Here is a 22,253-nt window from a genome sequence, read left to right on the forward strand (position 1 = left end):
TGATCCAACTGGGAGAAATGGCTGGTCTAACTTAGGGTAGTGCTGCATGGTCAGAGAAAAGTACATCTAGGGGATATTTGTTTACAGGTTGGTATTGATTTAGTAGTCCTACTAACTGTAAGGGATAAGAGGGGAAAAGCCAAAGGTGTTGCTCAGGTGTTACAAAGTACCATTTCTGACATCACTAAGGAAATAGGGTGGATGATGATGCCAATCCCTGAGACAGGGAGCAGGTCAAGGCAGTAGAGTCTGGGCCTTTTTTTTTTTTTTTTTTTTTTTAAGAATGGTTAAGTTTCTAATTTAAAAAACAAAACAAGCTGCGCCTCCACCTCTTTCAGAGGGCAAAATAAAATAAAATAAAATAAAATAAAATAAAATAAAATAAAATAAAATAAAATAAAATAAAATAAAATACAAAACGATTGGACCTCTCCCTATCATAAGCCTAACTGAAGGTTTGGCGTCTCCCCTTACTTCCCTCTGGAGCCAGAGGTACCCCTTCCACTTCCTCACCTCTATCTGCCGATAGTCGCAGATGGCCTTTACAGAAATGGTACTCTTCAGCACGTGGTCAGGACTGCGTGGCTTGAGTTGAACAATGGTTTTTGATCTCCCAACAAGACTGGCAACGGAACTCTTGGACTGTATAAGCTGCTCCTTTTCATCCTAAGAAGTGAAAAGAAACACAAAGAAACATTAATGCTGCCACTCAGGGTGACCGAGCCAACAAAGAAAACTGAGTGCTCCACTCCCTCAGAGAATGTCATTTCTCAATTAAGTAGGGATCCATGGTGGAGCCATCTTAGAAATACAAAGATAAAAAAGAAACAAGGAGAGGATATTTCTGTTTTCTACCAAGTGCTTTTGTGCTTTTGTACTCATATTGCTCAGCTTTCTCCCTGTGCCCTTTTCAATGAATCATGAAGCCACATGCAAAAAATAATAAAAACATAAAACGAAAAAGAACTGCCAACTGCCAAATACAAATAAACACAGCTAACATGGGATTTCCCCAAATAAGGTTCAGAAAGCGTGGAAGTTTAAGAATAATAACAACATTGCTGTTGCTATTATTATTATTCAGTTTCTTACTGGTAGAAGCCAGTTCTTGCCTTCTGCTTAGGAGAAGCCAGAATTGTGCTCTTTAAGAAATTTTTAAATAATTATACCTCCCAAGCTCCACTATTAAATTTCACTTTCTTAAATTGAGTCAAACTTTGTAGAGAAAGATCTTAGCTCTTCCACCAACAATTTATAAACTGGTGCTGTTGGTGAAGACATCATGACAAATGTAGGATTTACATTTTAGTGTCTTGCTGTGCCACAGTTACGTAAATTTGACTAGTTTGAAAGAAGTATCATGCAAAATTCAAGCTCTCAAGTCTCTGCAAACCCCATTATCTTAAAAACTAATAACTTCTTGTCCACAAAATTGGTAGCAATCTACTACCAATTGTGTTAGAGAGTAAAAGGTAACTTTCATGTATCACCAGGATGTGTCAAGCCCATTTTGAGGTATAAAGTCCTTAGAAGAGGGCTTTCTTAGGATGGAAGTAGATGTGATGAGAGTAAAGAGTTAATAATGTTAAGAAATGCCATTAAAGAATTAAGAATATGCAAGTAAAGAAAAAGAAATGCTTAAATAAACTACCTGTGCCTGTCCCCGGGAGCATGATTGGAAGAAATACAACTTTAACTTATTAGTTAAGAAAGAGGAATGGAATATATCAGGGAGACAGCCACACTGTTCCATATTTGAGAGCTGGTCTACCCATTTCCGTTTCCTTGCAATAAAGATGTAAATTTCTGTCTAACCCACAGCCAAACATCTCAAGTTCCAGAGACCAAGTGCTCAGCGTGGTAAAAGTTCTGAAAAGAACCAGAAGCCATGACAGATGCTCCCGAACCTGACGGACAAGCTGAGGAAAAGCTGAGGAGCAGACCCAGGTGACTTCATGCCCAGATGACGCCGCCAACCCGATGCCCCTGACCTGGAGAGGAGGGAACAGAGCAGCGACCCTCGAGAAGAGAAGATATGACAACAATTGCAGAGGAGTTACCCTAAGACAGGAAGGTACTCTGTGGAAGGGAGGAGATAATAGCCAAGGATTATTATATTCCTCCTTCATATTTGAAGTACCTCCAAGAGAGACATTCTAGAGACAACATCTAAAACGTCAGGTTTTTATCCTTCATTCCAAGTTAATTAAATTAACAGATTATTTGCCCAGGTGAAACACTGAATGTGAACCCATTCACAGGTTAATAACATCTGAAAATGTAAAAACAAATCAATAAATAATCAACTAATGTTCATAAATACTCAAGTCTCATTTATGAAAAAAATGACATTTTGGGTTTTTCTGGTTCTCTTATCATTTTCTACTGAAGTGAGAGCCCCCTGCTTCTCATATAGAAAAAATAATTTCCCTATTACATACTATTCTATCTTAATTTGGCATGTAGCTGGAGCCTTGTCTTGCCAACTCTGTGTAATATACATTCAATACATGTAAACTATCCTGCTCTGATTTTATTACTGGCACTCTTGAAAGAATAATTCACTGGAGAAAATGAATATAAAATTGATTGGATTAAACACTGGATGCCAAAATTTTTTTAAGTTCATATAGCTACATTAACTGGACAAATATTGCATTATATCTAAACAAGATATTAATGTCACCCTTAGTTAAATTGATATTCTAATATCTAATTTTACCAAAATGACCAACGAGGAAAAATTTGGCTCAGGTCTAATTCACTGGTTTGGTTTGGTTTTAATTCATTTTGCATGAGAGAGTAAAAAAGATTTTGATGTCACCTAATCCCCTTCAACTCCATATTTTCATGCTCTACACCACATCTTTTATCCCAACTATTGAATTAAAATAAGAACAATGCAAAGAAAGTATGCTGAGCACTAACTGGCTCAAGGGGAGAGGACTAGGCCATTACTGCAACAGCATACCCAAAGGAATCTAATTAGCAACTTCTTTAAGGAAAGAAAAGAAGAAAAAGAAAAAAGAGCAAAACTGGGGTTAAACTCTATTTGAATGTGAGCCAAACTGTATAGTATTGACCCATTGCCCCAGAGCTTTCAAGGATATAAACAGCAGCAGCTGGGATGGTTTACTCTGTTTCTCAGAGGTAATCACCCTGCTGAGGCAACACCCACCATGGAGTCCTGGAGCAGGTCCTCAAGGCGAGATAAGCTGGTGTTGTGGTCACAGGAATATTTTCGTTTGATGGAGTCTTGGAGGTTCCTCAAGAATGACTCCAGGTCCCGCGCATCACTGAAGAACTGTGGGGATAGGAGGGGTACCTCATGCTCAACTCATCACAGCACATGGATGTTAACCGATTGAGCAATCGTCTTGTGCTGAACTGAGCAGAACTGATTACTCTCCTGGATTAGTGATACGTCATTAGAAGGTCCACAGGAGTAGAAATGGGGCTGAAAATGCCACATCCGGGAAATATCCGTGATGACACCCACAGACCTTAAGGCACTCTCTAGGAAAGTCAGTCAGCTTCCCCTCCTCAGAAACACTTCAAGTGATGACACCTGGCTATGAGGTAAATGTCATGAAGAGCTTAGAGGCTGAAGGGTCAAGTGTTCCAATCCACTGACAAGGTTACAAAATGATCAGAAAGATTATTTAATGTAGGGCAAACCCAAACAGAGGTTAACAGCTTCTTTCCTTCTGCCACCCTCCTTGTTGAAAACAAGGAGTATATTCTCGACATTGTGATAGACTGAAGAAAAATGGTCCTGATATTTTACAGCTTCTCCCATCAAGAGAGAGGGTCTTCTTCTCCCTTTGAACCTGGCTTTGAGCACATGTCTTGCTTTGGCCAAAGACACATTAATAAATGTGACAGCAGAAAAATGGGCTTATGCACCAGGTCTTGCTCTCTCTGGCCACGTGTGGAACACAGCTACTCTGTGAAGAAACCTAGGACAGCCTATTAGATGCTAGAGACTTGTATACAGACTTGTACCCCACCACCCAACCCAACTGTCTGACACGGAAGTGATGCTATTTGTGACCAGCCAGCCCCCAGCCTGCCTGCCAGCTGCCTGCAGCCCTCCAGAAGCTGGTGAGAAAATCATCTTTTCTCATTTCAGCTGGCCTAACCCAAATTACCAACTCACAGAATCAAAAGCTAACTCAAGGACTGCTGCTTTGAACAGCTGTGCTTTAGGGTGGTGGCTCACACAGTATAGGTTAACTGATACAGACTTGTTTTTCAGCCCACCTCTTCCATGCACAGGCTCTCGTGCACGCACACACAGATACATACCTGAATGGAAAGGGTCTTCCTTCACCCTCTCTGATAATCACGCACTCATCATGCACACAATGTGCACACAGACACAAAGTCCACATACCTGAAAGTAAGCAGTATTCTCTTTCACATGCTGCTCGACACACAAGCACAGCTGCTTCATCCACTGCAGCTGGGACTGGGCGGCAGCGCTGTAAGCCTGCAGCAGCCAAGCACACACACAGAAGGGCAGGGCTTAACAACATATATGTGTGCAATGCTCTCTTCTAAGCACACCTCTGCCAACGACAGGCCAACAGAAGATACACGGGGATCCCCGATGGGCACCTGCTGAGCACTGGCCATCAGAAAGAGGCTTGCCTTTCATCCAATGCAGTTACATAGAAAAAAGGCCTCTTCCACGCTCAGTTCCAACTACAACTAACCCTCGAACAATGGAGGGGTTAGGGGTGCCGAATCCCTGTACCGCTGGAAATCCACACATGACTCGACTCCCCAGAAACTTAACTACTAATAGTCTGTCTGGAAGCCTTACCTAGAACATAAACAGTCCATAAGCACCTATTTTGTGTGTTATATATATCATATACTGTATATATTTGCTAGAAAGTAAGCTACAGCAAAGACAATGTTACTAAAAAAACCATTAAGAGAAAATACATTTACAGTACTATACAGAATTTTTTTTTTTTTTAAATCCGCATATAAGTGGGCCCAGACAGTTCAAACCCAGGTTGTTCAAGAGTCAGCTGTAAATGATCAGCAAAACCTGGACTATATAAATCTCTCCCAGATTCCTCTACTCTCTCTCTACTCTGGGCAAAGGCACCACACCAGGATCTGCCTGGATGCTTATTTGAAAAAATATGGTTCATAGGAGTCAATAGCTCTTCTAGTATCTTATCATATTCTCTTTTGTCTGTACTCTTTTGCGGGCTGGGATGAAGAGAGAGGATCCAAGACGAATGATCACTGACACTTCCTCCTCCAGGTGTTTCAGCAGAACAAAGTCTCAGATTTAATGCCTCTCTAATGACAACCTCTGAGCACTTGACCCCCACACATTCTCAAGTCACATACCTCCACAGTCTGCTTGGCTGGGTGGTTCTCAAGTGACAGCAGCTCTGCTGTATCTTGTAGAGACCGAAACACATCCTGTTTCTCCTCCAGCTGCATTGTCAACTCCTGAAAATTGAATTCCATTATATGCAATAAATGCTATTAAAGGGGGAGGAGCAAGAAAGAAAAGGCTGTGTTCCTTGCCTGACTTTAAAGGAGCCTACAACATGGGGTTGGTGCCAAAATCAGAGGAGTAAACAGCACATGCCAGAGGGTTTCAGAGAAGAGCAAAAACGCTAGAATTACTAGAGAATGATTCACAAAGGATATGGGACCTAGGCCAGACCTAAGGAAGCAGGGGAACATTGGATGAGCACTGAAGGCAGAGGAAGGAGGTGACTTGGCAGGAGCAGCTGGTTCATGTCCCCGTTGGCCTAACACAGTACCTGACATACCCCAAGATCCCAATCACTGACTGGCCGGCTTTGCTCAGACTGTTTCATTAGCCTGCAGTGCCCTCCACTGACTATACATGCTGTTAACAGTATGGGACCCTATTTAGAGGCTTGCTCTTCTATGAAGCTGGGTACTGATCCCTGCTGTCAGATCCGATCCCTTCTTCCTACGCACTTTCTTTTTATCTTTACCATAGCCTACTTCCCATTCTCAGACAGACTGTTTTCTGTCTTCTAGCATCTATTCCTTCTCCTTTACTACAGAAGAATCATATTACCATTCTCCAACCAGGAGAAGTTTATATTTTCTAAACCCTAATGGAATTAAAAAGTATCTAAAGTAAGTGTTAATTAAAAAAAAAAAGCTGGGCAGCCCCAGTAGCTCAGCGGTTTAGCGCCACGTTCAGTCCAGGGTGTGATCCTGGAATCCTGGATCGAATCCCACATCGAGCTCCCTGCATGGAGCCTGCTTCTCCCTCTGCCTGTGTCTCTGCCTCTCTCTCTCTCTCTGTGTCTCTCATGAATAAATAAATACATCTTAAAAAAAAAAGCTGCTTATTTGCATAAAATTTATAAAATCCTTAAAAAGCCGCACTTAGCAACAAAATGACCCTACCTATATTCACTGAAAAAAAAGAATAAAAAGTATTATACCATTGTCCAATACCGAATTTTCTTTCCCGTTCTACAAATGAAGAATTCTGACCAAAAAATTATTAAATGGATTTAAGAGAATTCAGAATTTGTGAGAAGCCAAGAGTATACCTCAGTTAAACAATTTCTAAGCTCCAAACTAAGTGCTTTGCCTTTATTAGTTAGTCAATCTTTTACACAATCCTTTGAAGTAGTACTACTATCCCATTTTACAGAGAGGTCCACCGAGATTAAATAACTTGCTAAGGGTCAAAAAGCCAGTTAAGCAGAGGAGTAAGAGTTTGAACCTAGGTCTCTTTCACTGCAAAGCCTATCATCTTAAACACAAAGCTATTCTGAAATGATTCAACTTGCAGATTGATATTCTTTGTCCAAGACGCTGCCTTTTTAAAAAATTTATTTAAGAGCAAGGGTGTGTGTGTGTGTGTGAGAGAGAGAGAGTGAGAGAGAGAGAGAGAAGGAGCAGGGGGAGGGGAGAGGGAGAAACAGACTCCCACTAAGCAGAGGGACCCTGGGATCATGACCTAAGCCAAAGGCAGACACTTAAACTGACTGAGGCACCCAGGTGCTCCAAGACACTTCCTTTCTAAATGCAGTCTACGTAAATTCATTCCAGGGCTCAGGTTCCCATCTCTCCATGTATTCTTCTCACATGCAGATCCATTTAAATAGGGAGGTGCCTATTTCTACCTAAGCAGAATGCAAATCCAGAAATCCAAGTTCTCAATAGACTAGCCTATCTCCTTCTGCTATTACATAAATATGACAGGTCTGTTGTGCTAGACTTACAGAGAAATAATTTCTCTTGGCTGAGATGTTGGGATTGTTGTCACTCCAATCATATGCTAGTTCCTCCTCCTCCTTCTCATTCAACCAGATCAACTCAGCTGTAGCTCTGGAGACAAATTTATGCAGGCTCTGGAGGTGCCTCATCCGGAAGCTAGAAGTTTCCTAGACAAAGCAAGGATTACAAAGTTAGATTCCCAGGATTTCCCATGTAAAAGACAGCACATGTGGCATCAAAGCAAAGAATAACCCAAGAAATAAATTTGGCCTTGATTTTTCATCACTGGGTGTGCCTACCTGAACTCAAATTTAGTACAAGTTTGGTACAGGACTCCCAGAGCCCTGGTCAATCCTAGCAAGAAGTTAGAACTCATCAGGCTTTTGTGGGGCTCCCTGAATAAAGGATGATCCTAGACCTGTCCTACCCTGGACAATCTCAAAAGACAGGAACAAAGAAGACATAGAAGAGGAGTCTCCTTCCTACTAATCTCGAACTTTTAGTTTTGGTGTCTCAAGACACATACAGCCACTCCTGGGTAAAACATGGAAACTAGGGCAGTTTCTACTTAATTAAACCATTCTGGGGCAGTAGTTTCTGATCCACTAAGAAAACAGAAAATGCCGTAATACATATGAACAATTACAAAGTAAGTGGTATAACCTAATAAACAGAAAACCAAAACAGGGCTGAACCATATAAACTTTCTGAATTAGTGAAGACAGTTGTTTGGAAAGAACTGTATTGTCCATGAAGAAAATAAAAGAGCCAAAACTCACCTTCAGTTTACAATATTGTGTCTCCAGCTTTCCAAGAGTTTCGACATAACTGGTATGAAAATTTTGGGACATTTTTCCCTGATAAGAAAGGAATGAAATAGATACATTAGAGAAAAAGTAAGCGAACTATATGTACAATATGGTTTCAACTATGTCTGCACACAGATAAGAACTGGTTAGTTGAGATAACAAATCTCTGGGTCAGGTTTTAAAGCCTGGGGCAGCACTGGGTGAGGGACAATTCAGTGGGGTGAATACAGCTGACTGATCTGATACTTCCAGTAACTCTGGGAGGTTTCTAGCAAAACTTATGCCTAATGATACCCAAACTACTCGATTGCTTTTTTGAAGAGGAAAGTTAAAATTACAAATGGGGAAGACAGAATGAGGGAGGGAGAGACTGAAGAAGTTTCCCTGTATCAGCTCTCCCTTGCAGGCAGGAGGTGAAGTGGAAAGAGCAGAAAGTTTTAGGGGAGAGGGCCTGTGTTTGGAAACTGCACCCACTACATACTGATTTTGACTTTAGCTTTCTATATCACTATTCTTTTTTTAGTAAAAAGAGGTTAATAAAAATACCTTGCTCATAAGGGTATTTCAAAGAGCAAAAGAGACATTTCATGTGGAAAGGGAATTTGTTTGTAAAGTGCTGCTCATGTTATCATTCTTTTCCAGAGCCCCCTACTTGCCTTTTATTTTTTTTTTTAAGTAGGCTCCATGCCCAGCATGGAACCCAAAACAGGGCTTGAACTTACAACCCTGAGATCAAGACCTGAGCTGAAATCAAGAGTTGGATGCTGAACTGACTGAGCCACCCAGATGCCCGCAGAACCCACTTCTCCTCGGAAATAGCTGCACCATGCACACTATTCCATTACCCGCCCTGCCCCACTGCACCTTCTCATAATGGATTCAGAATAGCACGTACCTCATACAGCCTGGCCTCTTTGACACTTGAGCCCAGTTCTTCCACACTAGTGTGGATGTGCTGCTGTGTTTCCAGCTGTAACTCCACACTAGGCAGGTCATTGCCCCATTCTGCTCGTTCTAGTTTCATCTGGAAAAGGAAAAATATGTACATAATTGACTGAATTGGCAAACACGGAAAAATTTCAGAATTGATGTTGGGCAAGGGGGTTGAAGGTAGAAGACTGGGCAAAAGGAGACCTAAGCCACCTCCATCATGGCCTCTCATAGGAAAACATGCCATTGTCACCCCCAAGGGGCTGGAGACTAGACCCCACCAGCTACTGCAGCAAGAGCAGCCTTCTGTTGGTGCATTTTGGGATACATTCCTGAATTTACCAACCAGAAAGGTGTTTCCACAGGCTGAAGATTAACTTTATAGTTTAGGCATTTTCCTTTATGGAGCCCCTTCATTTCACAATCAGAATGGATATAAGAAGTATCTGAAAATGTTAAACTTCATTCATGGCATCAACTATTGATCAATGGTAGATAATTTACAAATAGCTTCTCTTGGATGTTTTTATTTATTGGTACATGGGGAAGAATTTATTTTTTTTTCATGGGGAAGAATTTAATAGAAAACAAAAGGATGGGGCACCTGGGTGGCTCAGTCTATTAAGTGTCTGACTTTAGCTCAGGTCATAATCTTGGGGTCCTAGGACCAAGCCCCACATTGGGCTCTACTCAGTGGGGAGTCTGCTTCTCCCTCTCCCTCTGCTTCTCTCCTGCTCATGCTCTCTCTCAAATAAATAAATAAAATCTTAAAAAGAGAAAACAAAAGGATTAGAAGGATAAGGACAATATCAAATTGAACCACTAACCTAGAAAACATGCAAACAGTACCCCTAAGATTTGTGAAACACAGCAACCTTGCTTAAACTGAAGAGGTAAGACCAACAACAAAGAGTCAAGAATAAGCTCCTCTGTCAATGAGGAAATTTCTGAAAAGGTGACTAAGATTTACAGACTACACTCTCTCCCATGAGCTCCACCCACTTTGAGCATGGTTAGCTAAAGGGAATGGATTCCCATAGAACTTCAAATCAGAAAAGCCTATGCTATTGGGTGTGGGATTTCTGAGGATTTGAGCTGACCCCACCCGTTTAACATTTGTGAAGGGGGCTTGAGTCAACAATTAAGAGTTTACACAAGGAGCACAGAGCAACCTAGCACCCTTAGGACAAGTTGCCGGATCCAGTAAAACCTGAATACCGGTGCAGCCACTCTGGAAAACTGTGTGGAAGTTCCTCAAAGAGTTAAAAATAGACCTGCCCTACGACCCAGCAATTGCACTGTTGGGGATTTACCCCAAAGATACAGATGCAATGAAACGCAGGGACACCTGCACCCCAATGTTTATAGCAGCAATGGCCACAATAGCCAAGCTGTGGAAGGAGCCTCGGTGTCCATCGAAAGATGAGTGGATAAAAAAGATGTGGTTTATGTATACAATGGAATATTATTCAGCTATTAGAAATGACAAATACCCACCATTTGCTTCAACGTGGATGGAACTGGAGGGTATTATGCTGAGTGAAGTAAGTCAATCGGAGAAGGACAAACATTATATGTTCTCATTCATTTGGGGAATATAAATAACAGTGAAAGGGAATATAAGGGAAGGGAGAAGAAATGTGTGGGAAATATCAGAAAGGGAGACAGAACGTAAAGACTGCTAACTCTGGGAAATGAACTAAGGGTGGTAGAAGGGGAGGAGGGCGGGGGGTGGGAGTGAATGGGTGACGGGCACTGGGGGTTATTCTGTATGTTGGTAAATTGAACACCAATAAAAAATAAATTAAAAAAAAAAACCTGAATACACTGCTTAAGTACTTGGAACATACACCCACCTGCATTTCTTCTACCCAAGACAGTAGTTCATACACAAATCGAAGATTGCCTTCATCTTCAGAGGAGGAGATAGACACAAGTTCAGCCCGAGTCATGGGCTTTCGGAACCAGGAGGTAGAGGAAGAATGGGTTCCCTTGGTCAAGGGTTCTGCCTTAAGATGAGTAGTGGTTAAAGTAGAGGGTGGAGCCAATTCAAGTGAAGTGAAATGGCCCTTTCGATACAAGTTTGTGCACTCTAGACGCAAGGTGACCAGCTCATCCTGCAGGCGCATAACCCTGAAATGTAAGAAGAGAAAAAAGGAAGAGATTTAAATCTGTAACCTACTTTTCTTTTTTTAAGTGGGCTCCATGTCCAACGTGGGGCTTGAACTCACAACCCTAAGATCAAAGGTCACAGGTTCCACCGACTGGGCCAACCCAAACCCCTGTAATGCACTTTTTAAGATAAAATATTCCTTATCCATTTGATAAGGATGAGGTAAAAATAAAAATGAGATCATATCAGGAAAAAGTGTTTTGAAAAAGAAGAAGTGTTATATGAACATAAGGAGGTATTAGTATCTTCATCGTTCATGAGGCAAATGCCAAATTGCAGTATTAATTGGAAGGAGGCAAACTAGTTTCTGTTTATTAACTTTTGGATAGTATAATAGAATGAACAATGGATAAGGGGTCAAAAGATGTGAGTCTAAGTCTCGGCTCTGTACCAATTACATGACTTAGATGATCCTCTTCCCCTTTATGGGGCTTGGTATTCTTCTCTATACAATAATGCATTGGCTCACCAGCAGCTCTAACCCAGATGTGGTACTGTATCCCTGCAGGTCACTCTGAAATATGTGTGGGTATTATAAGGTACTACAATGATTAGGAATTCCTATAGTACTACAGGTACTACAGAGTCTGCAGTAAGGGGAAGTTGTCCTCCACCATGAGAACTTGCCTGCACCAAATACCCCTAGTAACCCCACCAAGATGCTGACCTCCGACCCAGATTACAAGATTCAGAGCCTGACTCTCCATCTGTGAGCCTCAGTAGTAAGCAAGCCCTCTGTCTGAATCCCATGTTCCTCACCTAAAAGCCAGCTCTTCTAGCTGGTAGTAATTCTCATCCCGTAGGATCTGGAGGTCCACCTGCAGCTGCCTGATGAGACCTTCACATTCCTGAATGTACATGATGACATCTGACTCGCACTGAACCGGCTGTCCTGATTCCAGGTGAGCAGCGTCCTGAGAGAGAGAGAGAAAGGGAGTAATGGAAGTGGGAGAAAGCCAGTGGCCCCACCCACAAGGACTCAAGGAGCTAGGGGGGGTCACTGCACATCCAGGAGTGATGAAGTGACACAGCTGGATTTCCCAATCAGTAATCTGGACCATGAGAGCAGAGAGTGAGAAGGGGAGAACATGTGACATGAGCAGACACAGCACTCACAGCCTGCAGTGTATTCTTAGCTAGTGTCAGCTTCTCTTCACAGTTCAAAGCACCATTCTGGATTTTGTTTGCAATCTGTAGCAGCAATTCCAGCCTACAATAAGACAAACATCATAGTCACATGCCAGGCTCAAAGTGGGAAGGTAGCATCAGGTCACCTTCAGGCCCTGGGCCCACCTCTCCACAGCTGGGCGAAGCGACTTCTCTCGCTCCAACATCTCAATGATGAGCTTTCCCCACTCTTCCTCCACGTCATTTGGGTGGTAACCTTGAGGCAGTTTAATTCGGCCAAATTCAATCCACACCTAAAAAAAACCCAGAGACACTGATTTAGTCCAAAAACACAGACCCTCAGGCCCAGTTTTACACGTTCTCACTACCTCACTTCTAGCTTCTTCATCCCGCCACCTGCAGTTACTTCCATTGTCCAATAAGAGGAACCTGAATATTTAGCAGTAGCTCACCTTGAGGTGAGAGAAACCACCTCCAAAATATAGGGACTACTGCGTGTTCTAAATCTTTCCATTTCTTCTATGTTTTCCATAAATCCTCCTGTCCTCTCAATAACCCCCTTCTAGAAAGGCCCAATGCCCAAATCAACAGCTTCAAATTCTCTAGGAATCAAAATGTGGATGGAAGAGTCTTTCCATCTTAGTGAAAGAACTACTTCCTTTTGAAAAACAGAAAGCTCATTCACAAAACTCATATTTCTGAAAAAAACGCATGCCATTTTTCAAAAGCCTGCTTTAAAAATACAGGTGGTTGATACTGCCTGCCCCTTTACCACAAATTTTCAAGACGAGACCAAAAGTGAGGCTTGTTTGTCACCCTGAGACTATTGTTATCCTTCCAGGTTGGGAAGAGGATGCAGGCAGTCTGATAAAGAAATAACAATAAGGCAAACCAGGCACACCCTAAGAATCAGCAAAGGATAAGCTTCCTTACCTCTAATAATTTATATAATTCCTCAATTCTTCCTTTTTCTCTCTCCTTGGCCAGAATTTCTGTTTCTTTGAAGTGTATATATTGGTTATAAAGTGCCTAAAAAATTAACATTTGGTAAATGAATAGATGGATATAAGCAACCTGACCCACCTTTTATGCCACCTCACTCAGGAGCCAGCAGCAAAAGCTCTGAGACTTAATCCCAGGAATGAATTTTATAAAAAACAATTTAAGTCCATGACCTTACCTTTAGTTCAACAGGGTTCTGGGGGAAAGATTTATCGGACATCAGTAATGTATGCTGTTTGATCCAAGGAATAAGGGAGTCCACTCGGCTTTGGTATTCTTGCCACCTGGAGTCTACTTCCTATTGCCAAAAGGTAGATATCATACACCTTCTGATTAGCAGTATACAAAACAAGCACAGAAGACAGCAGCTTAGGCTACCCCCAACCACATAAAACCCCCTTCTTCTAATTGCCTACACAGCTGCTCAGCTTAATGCTTTTAGTCCAGTTTCAGGGCTCCTCAAGGGCTCTCAAGATGGGATTCAATTTTCTGGCACTAGAATAGTCTATGCTGGATGCTATAAAATTAGGAGCATCTAGACTCATTTCTGGGGACCAAAGACAATGACCATGTATAAAGATGTTGTGGATTCAATTTGCTATGTATAAAAGTGCTCTGCATACAGTGAGTGTTTGAAAAATAAGGTCTAATTAATACTTCCACCCAAACATATCAAAGTCAGAAGGCATTTTGGGAAAGTGTTCATTTACCGTAGCACTGATCCCCTCTCCACCCTCAGGGACTTTAGGGAAGGCATCATAAATTGAAGACACATAAGTGATCACAGACTTTTCATCTGGAGATGGCACATCCACATCTGAGAGAAACAGGGTGAGAAATCTCTTAGTCAGAACAGAGGAAGCTGCCAGGAGAAGGACAATGAATATAAGCCAAACATACTCAACTCTGGCCAGGTCTCACCTTCTGCATCCAGTAAGCGGGTGACCCCCAGTCTTTCTGCCACTTCAAAAGCCTGCTCCAAATTCTCACGGTTACTTTGGATTTGTACCCTCTCCATATCCACCAGATCAGGTCTGTAAAAGTCCACCAAGGCAAATGAAAGGCCACCATCTACACATTACATATGCGTTCACACAAAGTAAACCTCTCAGAAGCACCCAGAACTGGACTATACTGATTGTGTTAGACAGAAAGCAAGAGGTTTAGAAAAGCACTAACTCCATTTTTAATTACATGCCAGGAACTCAGTGCTCGCTCACTCTAAACACAGACAGCAAGTAGACTGGATTTCACTGGAATCATAACCTAGTAGAAAGTGAAAATTGGGATGTGTTTATGACCACTAAGAGTGCAAGCATTTTTATTTTTGTCATCATAATTCCTATCTTCCTCACTCCTCTCACTCTAGCCACCTGCTGTTCCTCATCCTCTACAAGTAAGCCCCACTTCAGGCCCTCTGCACTTGCTGTTTCCTCCCAGTGAAGTACTCTGACCCTAGAAGGCCTGCATGGCTTGTTCCTTTACAGCTCTGCTCCAATACCCTAGTCAAAGAGTCAATCTCCAGCTACCCTGTCCAAAATATAACAAACCCCATCACTTTCTACTCCTCCATTGTACTCCCCGTCATATAACACCATGTATTTATGTGTTTGTTGCCTAACAAACAAATAAGCTCTGGGAAAGCAAGAGCTTTCCAGTAAACAAAAGCTATTTTGTTTACTGTTATTTGTACCCAGTGCTAGAACAGTAGAGGTTCAATATATATTCATTTTTTATTTTTTAAATATTCATTCATTCATTCATTCATGAGAGACACAGAGAGAGACAGAAAGAGGCAAAGACACAGGCAGAGGGAGAAGCAGGCTCCATGCAGGGAGCCCGACATGGGACTCGATCCCAGGTCTCCAGGATCATACCCTGGGCCAAAGGCAGCTCTAAACCGCTGAGCCACCTGGGCTGCCTTATATATTCCTTTTCTAAATGAGTAACATGAACCAGAGTCTTGATTCTTGGTTGAGGGGAAAAACAGCATTATAACTCATTTCAAGCAAGGTGAGAAGCCCCTCTAGGAACAGTGAACTTCTACTGCATTTACCTGTATCGGTGAATAAGTGCATTGAACATCTTCCCATCACTCCAGCAAGAGGAAAAGTTGGTACATTTGATCCCTGTGTAGCCAGCTGTCACCTTCTGGGTCCACAAGAGCAGCTTCTCCTTGGCTGACATGTCCCCTGACTCTCCACTAATGTAGATGTCAGAGATCTGTCAACAAATCGGACACAGAGCACTTTAGTATAAATAAGATGAAGCCTTCGGGCCTTCTCTTCTTCATACACATGGCTCTTAGGAGATCCAAGGTTGGCAGAGCTTGAGATAACAACTGCAACACACATTCATTCTCTTTGGTTGTCAAAGGGATGCAAGTTAAAACCCCAAAAGAGGTCATTTTTCACCTATCAAGAACAGGGAGAGTTTTTTGTAATGACACTGTTCAGTACTGGAGAGAACACCCAACCCCAATTCTCACACACCACACAGGTGAGAGAGAGTCCACACGACAGAACTCCTCCAGATGGCAGTTTTTGAATCAAAAGTCTTAAAATACACATACACAATAGGAAACCATCAGAGATACACACACAAAAAAGTTTATACCAGAATGCTTATCAAAATATGATAAACATTACAGTAAAAACTGTAGAGCTTCAACTCTAATAAAGGATTGATTGGTTACAAATTAAGAGCACGTACACATGGTAGATGTCTTTGTAGGAGTTAAAAAAGTATTTTACCTTTTATATATCTGTCCCAATATTAAGGATACGGGAAAATGATCACCATATTTCATGAAAAGAAAAAGAATACAAAATAATATACAATGATAGTGGTTTGTATAAAAGATATACTGACTACCTAAGTATATAGTCATATGTATATAAATACACATACATATGCAGAGGGCATGTGGTAAATGCACATGTGTACATGAGAGTAAATAAGGGTAAGTACAAGAGAGAAAGACACGAAACCAGTCATCACAGGTATCTCTAAATGGTAGCATTAGAGGTGATGTTTATATTTTCCAATTTTTTTTATATGTGTTCATTTTTACAAGAAAAAAACTTTATTTTATGAAACTGCCAAATCTAGCAAAGGAACTACTTTAGAGAGAAGATTCTGTGGTACAGAAGGAAATCCATGCCTTTGGTTCCATGCAGACCTGGGCTTAAATGTCAACTTCATCAACTTCACCAACTGTAAGCTCATAACACCTCAGTCATAACATCTATAAAGTGGGAATAATACCTGAGACAAGGTTTTAGGACCGTCTCGGGATTGCTGTGATAACCAACAAGATTATATAGTAAAGACCTAGTCCAAACACAGGGCTATGTGTGCTCTTCCTTGCATGGATGATGGCTCTTCCTTCAACTCTTACTCCCACATAATATTAAATGTTATCTTTAATTATTGGCTTTTATTTCATACATTTTATCTTATCTCCCCTAGACTATAGGTTTCCTGAGGAGCCAGTACCACATCTTCATAGTCAGAACTATCTAAAATTCCAGGCAGCCCCTATGAGGGAGAGTTCCTCAACATGGTGTGTTCAAGCAGAAGTGGGGATATTGTAGAAGAAACAACCTCTAACTCTGAGACTCAGCGATCACAGTGCTTCCATATATCACCCACACACCTAGTATTGTGCTGGTCATATGCTGGATATTTACATGCTTAATATAATCACTTAGTTTAAAAATAAAACAATAAACAAATGTAAAAAAATAAGATAAACGAACATATTTTGGGGTAAGGCCCACCTAGAACTCTGCAAACTTACTTATTAGTAAATTCAAAACAGTGTGTAGTATAACCAAACAAATTTGAACTAACATCAACAATGGTTGTCTCTCCTGGAGTGGGACTATGGATAATTTTCTTTTTACCTTTCTTCAGACTTTAAATAATGAACATATTTTACTTTTATAATGAGAGCTACAAAATAACCTTTCTCAATAAGACAGAGTAACTAATAACTAAGCCTTTGAGTCAGAGAGACATGCATTTGAGAGGAGGTACTTAGCAGGAATGTAACCTCAGGCAAATTACTTAAGCTTTTTGCACCCTATCTTCCCCATATTTTTTTTTCCATATTTTTTTTAAAGATTTTATTTATTTATTCATGAGAGACACACACACACACAGAGAGAGAGAGAGAGAGAGATAGGCAGAGACATAGGCAGAGGGGGAAGCAAGTTCCATGCAGGAAGCCCGATGTGGGACTCGATCCCGGGTCTCTAGGATTACGCCCTGGGCTGAAGGAGGCACTAAACCGCTGAGCCATTCAGGCTGTCTCTATCTTCCCCATATTTAAAATAGAAAATAACTTTCTCATAGTGTCATTATAAGGATGAAATAAAGTGATATAGGTAATATGCCTAGGGTATGTGCATTTCTTTCCCATCATAAGAAAACAGCATGCCCAGCACAATTTTGGGGCCAGGTGTTTTGGGCAGGGAAGGCACAGGCATGTTAGTAGAACACCTGTCTCTCAGCTATCTCCATCAGGTGTGGCACTGTGAAAGGAGTAGCCTCCCTGGTGATCAGTACAAGGGGGCAATCAACAATAGGTCACTTCCCAGTCTTTGAATGTTAAATTTATAAACTCAAGTCCTAGTAGATAAGATTAAATATCAGGTGAAGATATTCTAAATTCAGAAAAACACAGGGCCAGGAACTTTAATACTCTATTAGGAAAGCTGAAGACAACTAAATATCACTAAGGTGTCTGAAGAAAGACTAAGGGAACAAGAGTATGGGTAGTCTGCATGGAGTCTAGAAAGGGGAAATCAATGCATGATGCCGCCAAGACTGTAATGGCAAAATGGTGGTCTAACTAGTAGATTCCAGGACTCTCATCCCCTTGATAAGTGCATTTCTACAGGAGAAATCAGGCTGCCAAACTTTGATGATTCCAGTTAGTGAGATCACCCTACAAACCTATCCATTCTACCCACCGTGTCTTTGCTCTGAATCCATGTTCACCTAACAACCTTTAGATTAGTATTTGCTCACGATACAGATATCTTAAAGCAACAAGATACACTGAGTGGTCTAATACTGTACCACTTGGCAGTTACAACTCATATTATAAATTAATTAATTTATATCAGTTAATCTCTAGCAAGTATGATCACTGTAAGTCAATCCCCTAAAACCCAGTCAACTCCAAGTATGCTTAAAAAGGAATGTACATAGTTGCAAAATGGAGGGCCCAAAACAATGGATCATGGTACCCAAGCCATCATCCTGTGACTCCAATGAAAACAGTCCCTCCCTACTACCAATTCTATTGCTTCTCCTTAACAACACTTTGAGATGCTTATTTCAGTGGCTATATACCACCCACCACTGACAGATCCTAGCACTTCCACTGCAGCCATTTCACATACATATTAAAGCAAAACACGGTCAGGAACAGGATATGCTGAAGTGAAAAGGAATAGAATTTGAATAAACAAGAAAAAATTTGAGTATCTGGGTTCTTTATTCAAAAAAATTACATTTGATTAATTAGTATTGTATGTCCAATACAACTACAGTCAATCTTGGGTGGCATCCTATCTGCCAATCATAGTATCTTGTATATTGCACCAAAAATAGTTCAATGAACAGCTTTACTTCAGATTCCCTACACAGCTATAATGAGACAGGGAAATGTCTGGATCCCTCAGGGAAAGGAAAAATACTCTATTTGGATTAGGGCCCTTCCTAGACTGTGAACTGGATGAGAAAAATGGGATTATCATCACAACCATCTCAGTAATTAAATTGGGCTTTTGTCCATCTCTTCATGGAATGCTCCCACATGGAGTGCACAGTGCTGTCCTTGGGGCTAAACAGAAGCTTTAACTTAATCTCCCAAATGCAGAATCCTGGCTTCAGCGTCAAGGAGCTTTCTCCCTTATCTGGGTTTTATTTTATTTTATTTTATTTTATCATTTTATTTTATTTTTTTATTACTTACTTACTTACTTACTTAATGTATGTATGTATGTATGTATGTATGTATTTATCTGAGAAAGAGTGAGCAAGCCCAAGCAAGCCAGGGAAGGAAGAGGCAGAGAGAAACTTTAACAGACTCTCCACCTGGGTGTGTAGCCTGACAGGGGGCTTGATCCCACAACCTTGAGATCATGACCTGAGCTGAAACCAAGAGTCAGACACCCAAATGACTGTACCATCCATGCAACCCATCTCATCTGAATGTTTAAGAAGAAGCCATCTGGAGAGGAGGACAGCCTCAACACCATCCCAGAGACTATGCATGTCTACCTGAATTGTCTTTCAACCCACATTTCCCAAACCTTGATTAATTCCTTCTCCGAGGTATATCTAGAAACTTAGTGTGTTCCTAATAATTCAATAAGTATTTATTGAACAACATCATCTGTGCTTAACAGTATTCCAGATACCACGGAGAAGAACAAAGTCAAACACCATTTGTTCATTCTGTTACTTCTTTGACAACCACTATATTCTAGGAACTGTGGTTAAGTTCTTGGTATTTCAAAATAAAAAGGTCAAACACTGGGGCTCCTGGCTGGCTCACTCATTAGAGCATGGGACTCCTGATCTCAAGATTGTGAGTTTGAGCCCCATGTCAGGGGTAGAGATTACTTTAAGAAAATAAAATCTTAAAAAAAAAAAAAGTCTAACACCAATTATTTATTCTGTTGTTCCTTGACAACCACTATATTCTAGAAGCTATGTTTAAGTTCTTGGTTTCTCAAGATAAAAAGCACAACCTCAGGCCTCAAGCCCAAGCAATTTAGCAGTATGCCTCACAGAGGAGAGGGGTGAATGATGGGACAGAGGTAAGCAAGCAATCCAGACTAGCAATGCCAAGGAACCTCTCTGGGATGACATTTATGCTCAGTTTCAAGATATAAATAGAAGTTATCCAGGTGAAAAGAGGGAAATAAAAAAAATAGACATGCTTGTCTTCAAAGAATTTAGGTGATGGCCACCCTATCTGGCTAAAATAAGACTATCCCAAATATAAGGCCTTTCCCAATTTTCCCAAATGATAATAGATGGATGGGAGAGAGGAACGGAGAAAGGGAAGCTCTCTGGTCCTCTTGAATATATAAACTTTTAGAAGGTTATTTATGTATATATACATATTTAAAATTAAGCAGTGTATCTAATGCATTAATTTAGAATTAATGTCACTTGCTGTGATGAACACAGGTGTTATATGAAGCGTTGAATTACTGTATGATACACTCAAAACTAATATTATATTGTATGATAACTAACTGGAATTTAAATAAAATTTTTTAAAATTCAAATTAATGTATTTTCTACTTTTACATTTCATAAAACCATGTTATTCAAACTCTTTACATGCATCTTTGGCATCAATGTTTTTTCATCAATAAAGCTACTTAAAAAAAATAAACTACTTTTTGAGTGAATAGTCTAGAAAACATTGTCTTTATTTCTTATTAAGATTTCTGAGACACAATGGTACCTTTCTGGATCCATGTTGCTACTGGAAATTTTATCCCCAGTCACAGGAATACAGTTGTATAACACTGGATTAGGGTTTTTTTCCCCATTCATTCATCCTATTGGTATTTATTTATGATTTCTATAATATGAACACTTGCTGTGTGTGTTTTTATAAGTGATGTGAATTATTTTTTTAAACTTCTAATGTGATTAAGACTTATACACAATACATTCAACACTTCAAATTAGGATGCTTATATTCTCAGAAACAATATAACTAAAACTGTCTTAGGTTTCTTTGTCTCTCTTTTTTGTTTAACCAATTATGTGGGTTGATCTCTATAAAAGTTGATATCGACTGAACTAGCCAGATGGTGACACAAATTCATTCATCATTTTTCATGAACTGACTGTAATTTCACTGGGAGCCCAATAACAAGAAAAACTTTATAAAAGGTCAAATACAAAGGGGATCCCTCTTTTCTTGTATGTACCATATGTGGTAGGTTATGCTGAAGGCCCCAAAAAAGCAACCATAATACTATTTACTAATAGTGATATCCAGCAGAGGATCTCAGCAGAATGAAAAGTTAGTATGGGTTAGAGTGATTAAAAAAAAAAAAGTATGATTTAAACTTATCCTTAAAGGATATAGAATAGACAAAGAGAAAGAAGGTAAGAATTATAGGTAGAAAGTAGATGTAAACAAAGACTAGAAGTTGAAATAAGTTGAAACTGGAATAGACAATTGAGGGGTTGATCCATTAAGATAGGTAGGTTCAAGAGGAAAATTGACACAGGAGAGAAGATTAGATAGATTATAGAGGGTTGGAAGATTAGGCTGTGAAGTTTGGACCTTGTAAGTTTAGATAAGTCTCAGAGAATGGGACTAGAAGTAGTGAGCAAATAGTTGATTCTCATGTCCTGAAGTTTCTAGATGAACTCATGCCATGACAGAGAGGGCATCGGACTGAAAACTTCCACCTGAGGAGCAGGTGAGGGCCCGGTGCAGTCGTTCACAACATGCTTGGCTAGTTAGAGGGCTCTAACGACAGCTGCGTTTATTACCAACATCTGAGTTAGGTAATGGTCAAGGGGTGTTCCTTTCAGCATTCAAATTCAGAGTCTTGGAGGGCTTTTGAAGGAAATCTTAGGTCATAAAATATCGGGATCCTTCAATTCTATTAAATATTGGTATGCTGCTCTCCGAATATCAGTTCTATTTTATACCTCCACACACAGGGTGCAAAGAGATTTTCCATCACTCTATACCCTCATCTGCACTTGGGATTTTCAGACTTTATTTTCTAATGGGAATAAATTGCTAACTGGTTTTGATATTCACATCTTTGATTACTAGAGAGAAAGACCTGAATATGAGGCAACTGGGCCGCCTTTTGTGTGAATTTCTTATTCCTGGGTTTTCCCCTTATTTTTCTATGAGGGTGTTTACCTTTTTCTTATTTGGTAGGGACTTTTTATTTTTT

The 22,253-nt window shown here is 40.5% G+C and overlaps 1 protein-coding gene across 22 annotated transcripts in view; it reads right to left on the minus strand.

Annotated features, from left to right (window-relative positions):
* The window catches only part of MACF1 (microtubule actin crosslinking factor 1), a 338,748-nt gene that overhangs the window by 149,346 nt on the left and 167,149 nt on the right, over positions 1-22,253 (minus strand). For 14 of the 22 annotated variants that reach the window (XM_077844654.1, XM_077844651.1, XM_077844664.1 and 11 more), the window contains 16 exons: positions 15,344-15,510; positions 14,209-14,321; positions 13,998-14,104; positions 13,466-13,585; positions 13,219-13,314; positions 12,451-12,578; positions 12,274-12,367; positions 11,917-12,071; positions 10,841-11,117; positions 8,950-9,078; positions 8,025-8,102; positions 7,251-7,412; positions 5,374-5,478; positions 4,397-4,492; positions 3,173-3,304; positions 514-666 (listed from right to left, as the gene is read on the minus strand). In XM_077844654.1, the coding sequence (XP_077700780.1) occupies positions 514-666; positions 3,173-3,304; positions 4,397-4,492; positions 5,374-5,478; positions 7,251-7,412; positions 8,025-8,102; positions 8,950-9,078; positions 10,841-11,117; positions 11,917-12,071; positions 12,274-12,367; positions 12,451-12,578; positions 13,219-13,314; positions 13,466-13,585; positions 13,998-14,104; positions 14,209-14,321; positions 15,344-15,510 (2,112 nt within the window). The remainder of the gene's footprint in view (positions 1-513; positions 667-3,172; positions 3,305-4,396; positions 4,493-5,373; positions 5,479-7,250; positions 7,413-8,024; positions 8,103-8,949; positions 9,079-10,840; positions 11,118-11,916; positions 12,072-12,273; positions 12,368-12,450; positions 12,579-13,218; positions 13,315-13,465; positions 13,586-13,997; positions 14,105-14,208; positions 14,322-15,343; positions 15,511-22,253) is intronic. The other 8 variants (XM_077844666.1, XM_077844665.1, XM_077844663.1 and 5 more) reach the window with 1 other exon arrangement.

The sequence above is a fragment of the Canis aureus genome, chromosome 13 (assembly GCF_053574225.1).
Source record: "Canis aureus isolate CA01 chromosome 13, VMU_Caureus_v.1.0, whole genome shotgun sequence".
NCBI lineage: Eukaryota > Metazoa > Chordata > Mammalia > Carnivora > Canidae > Canis > Canis aureus.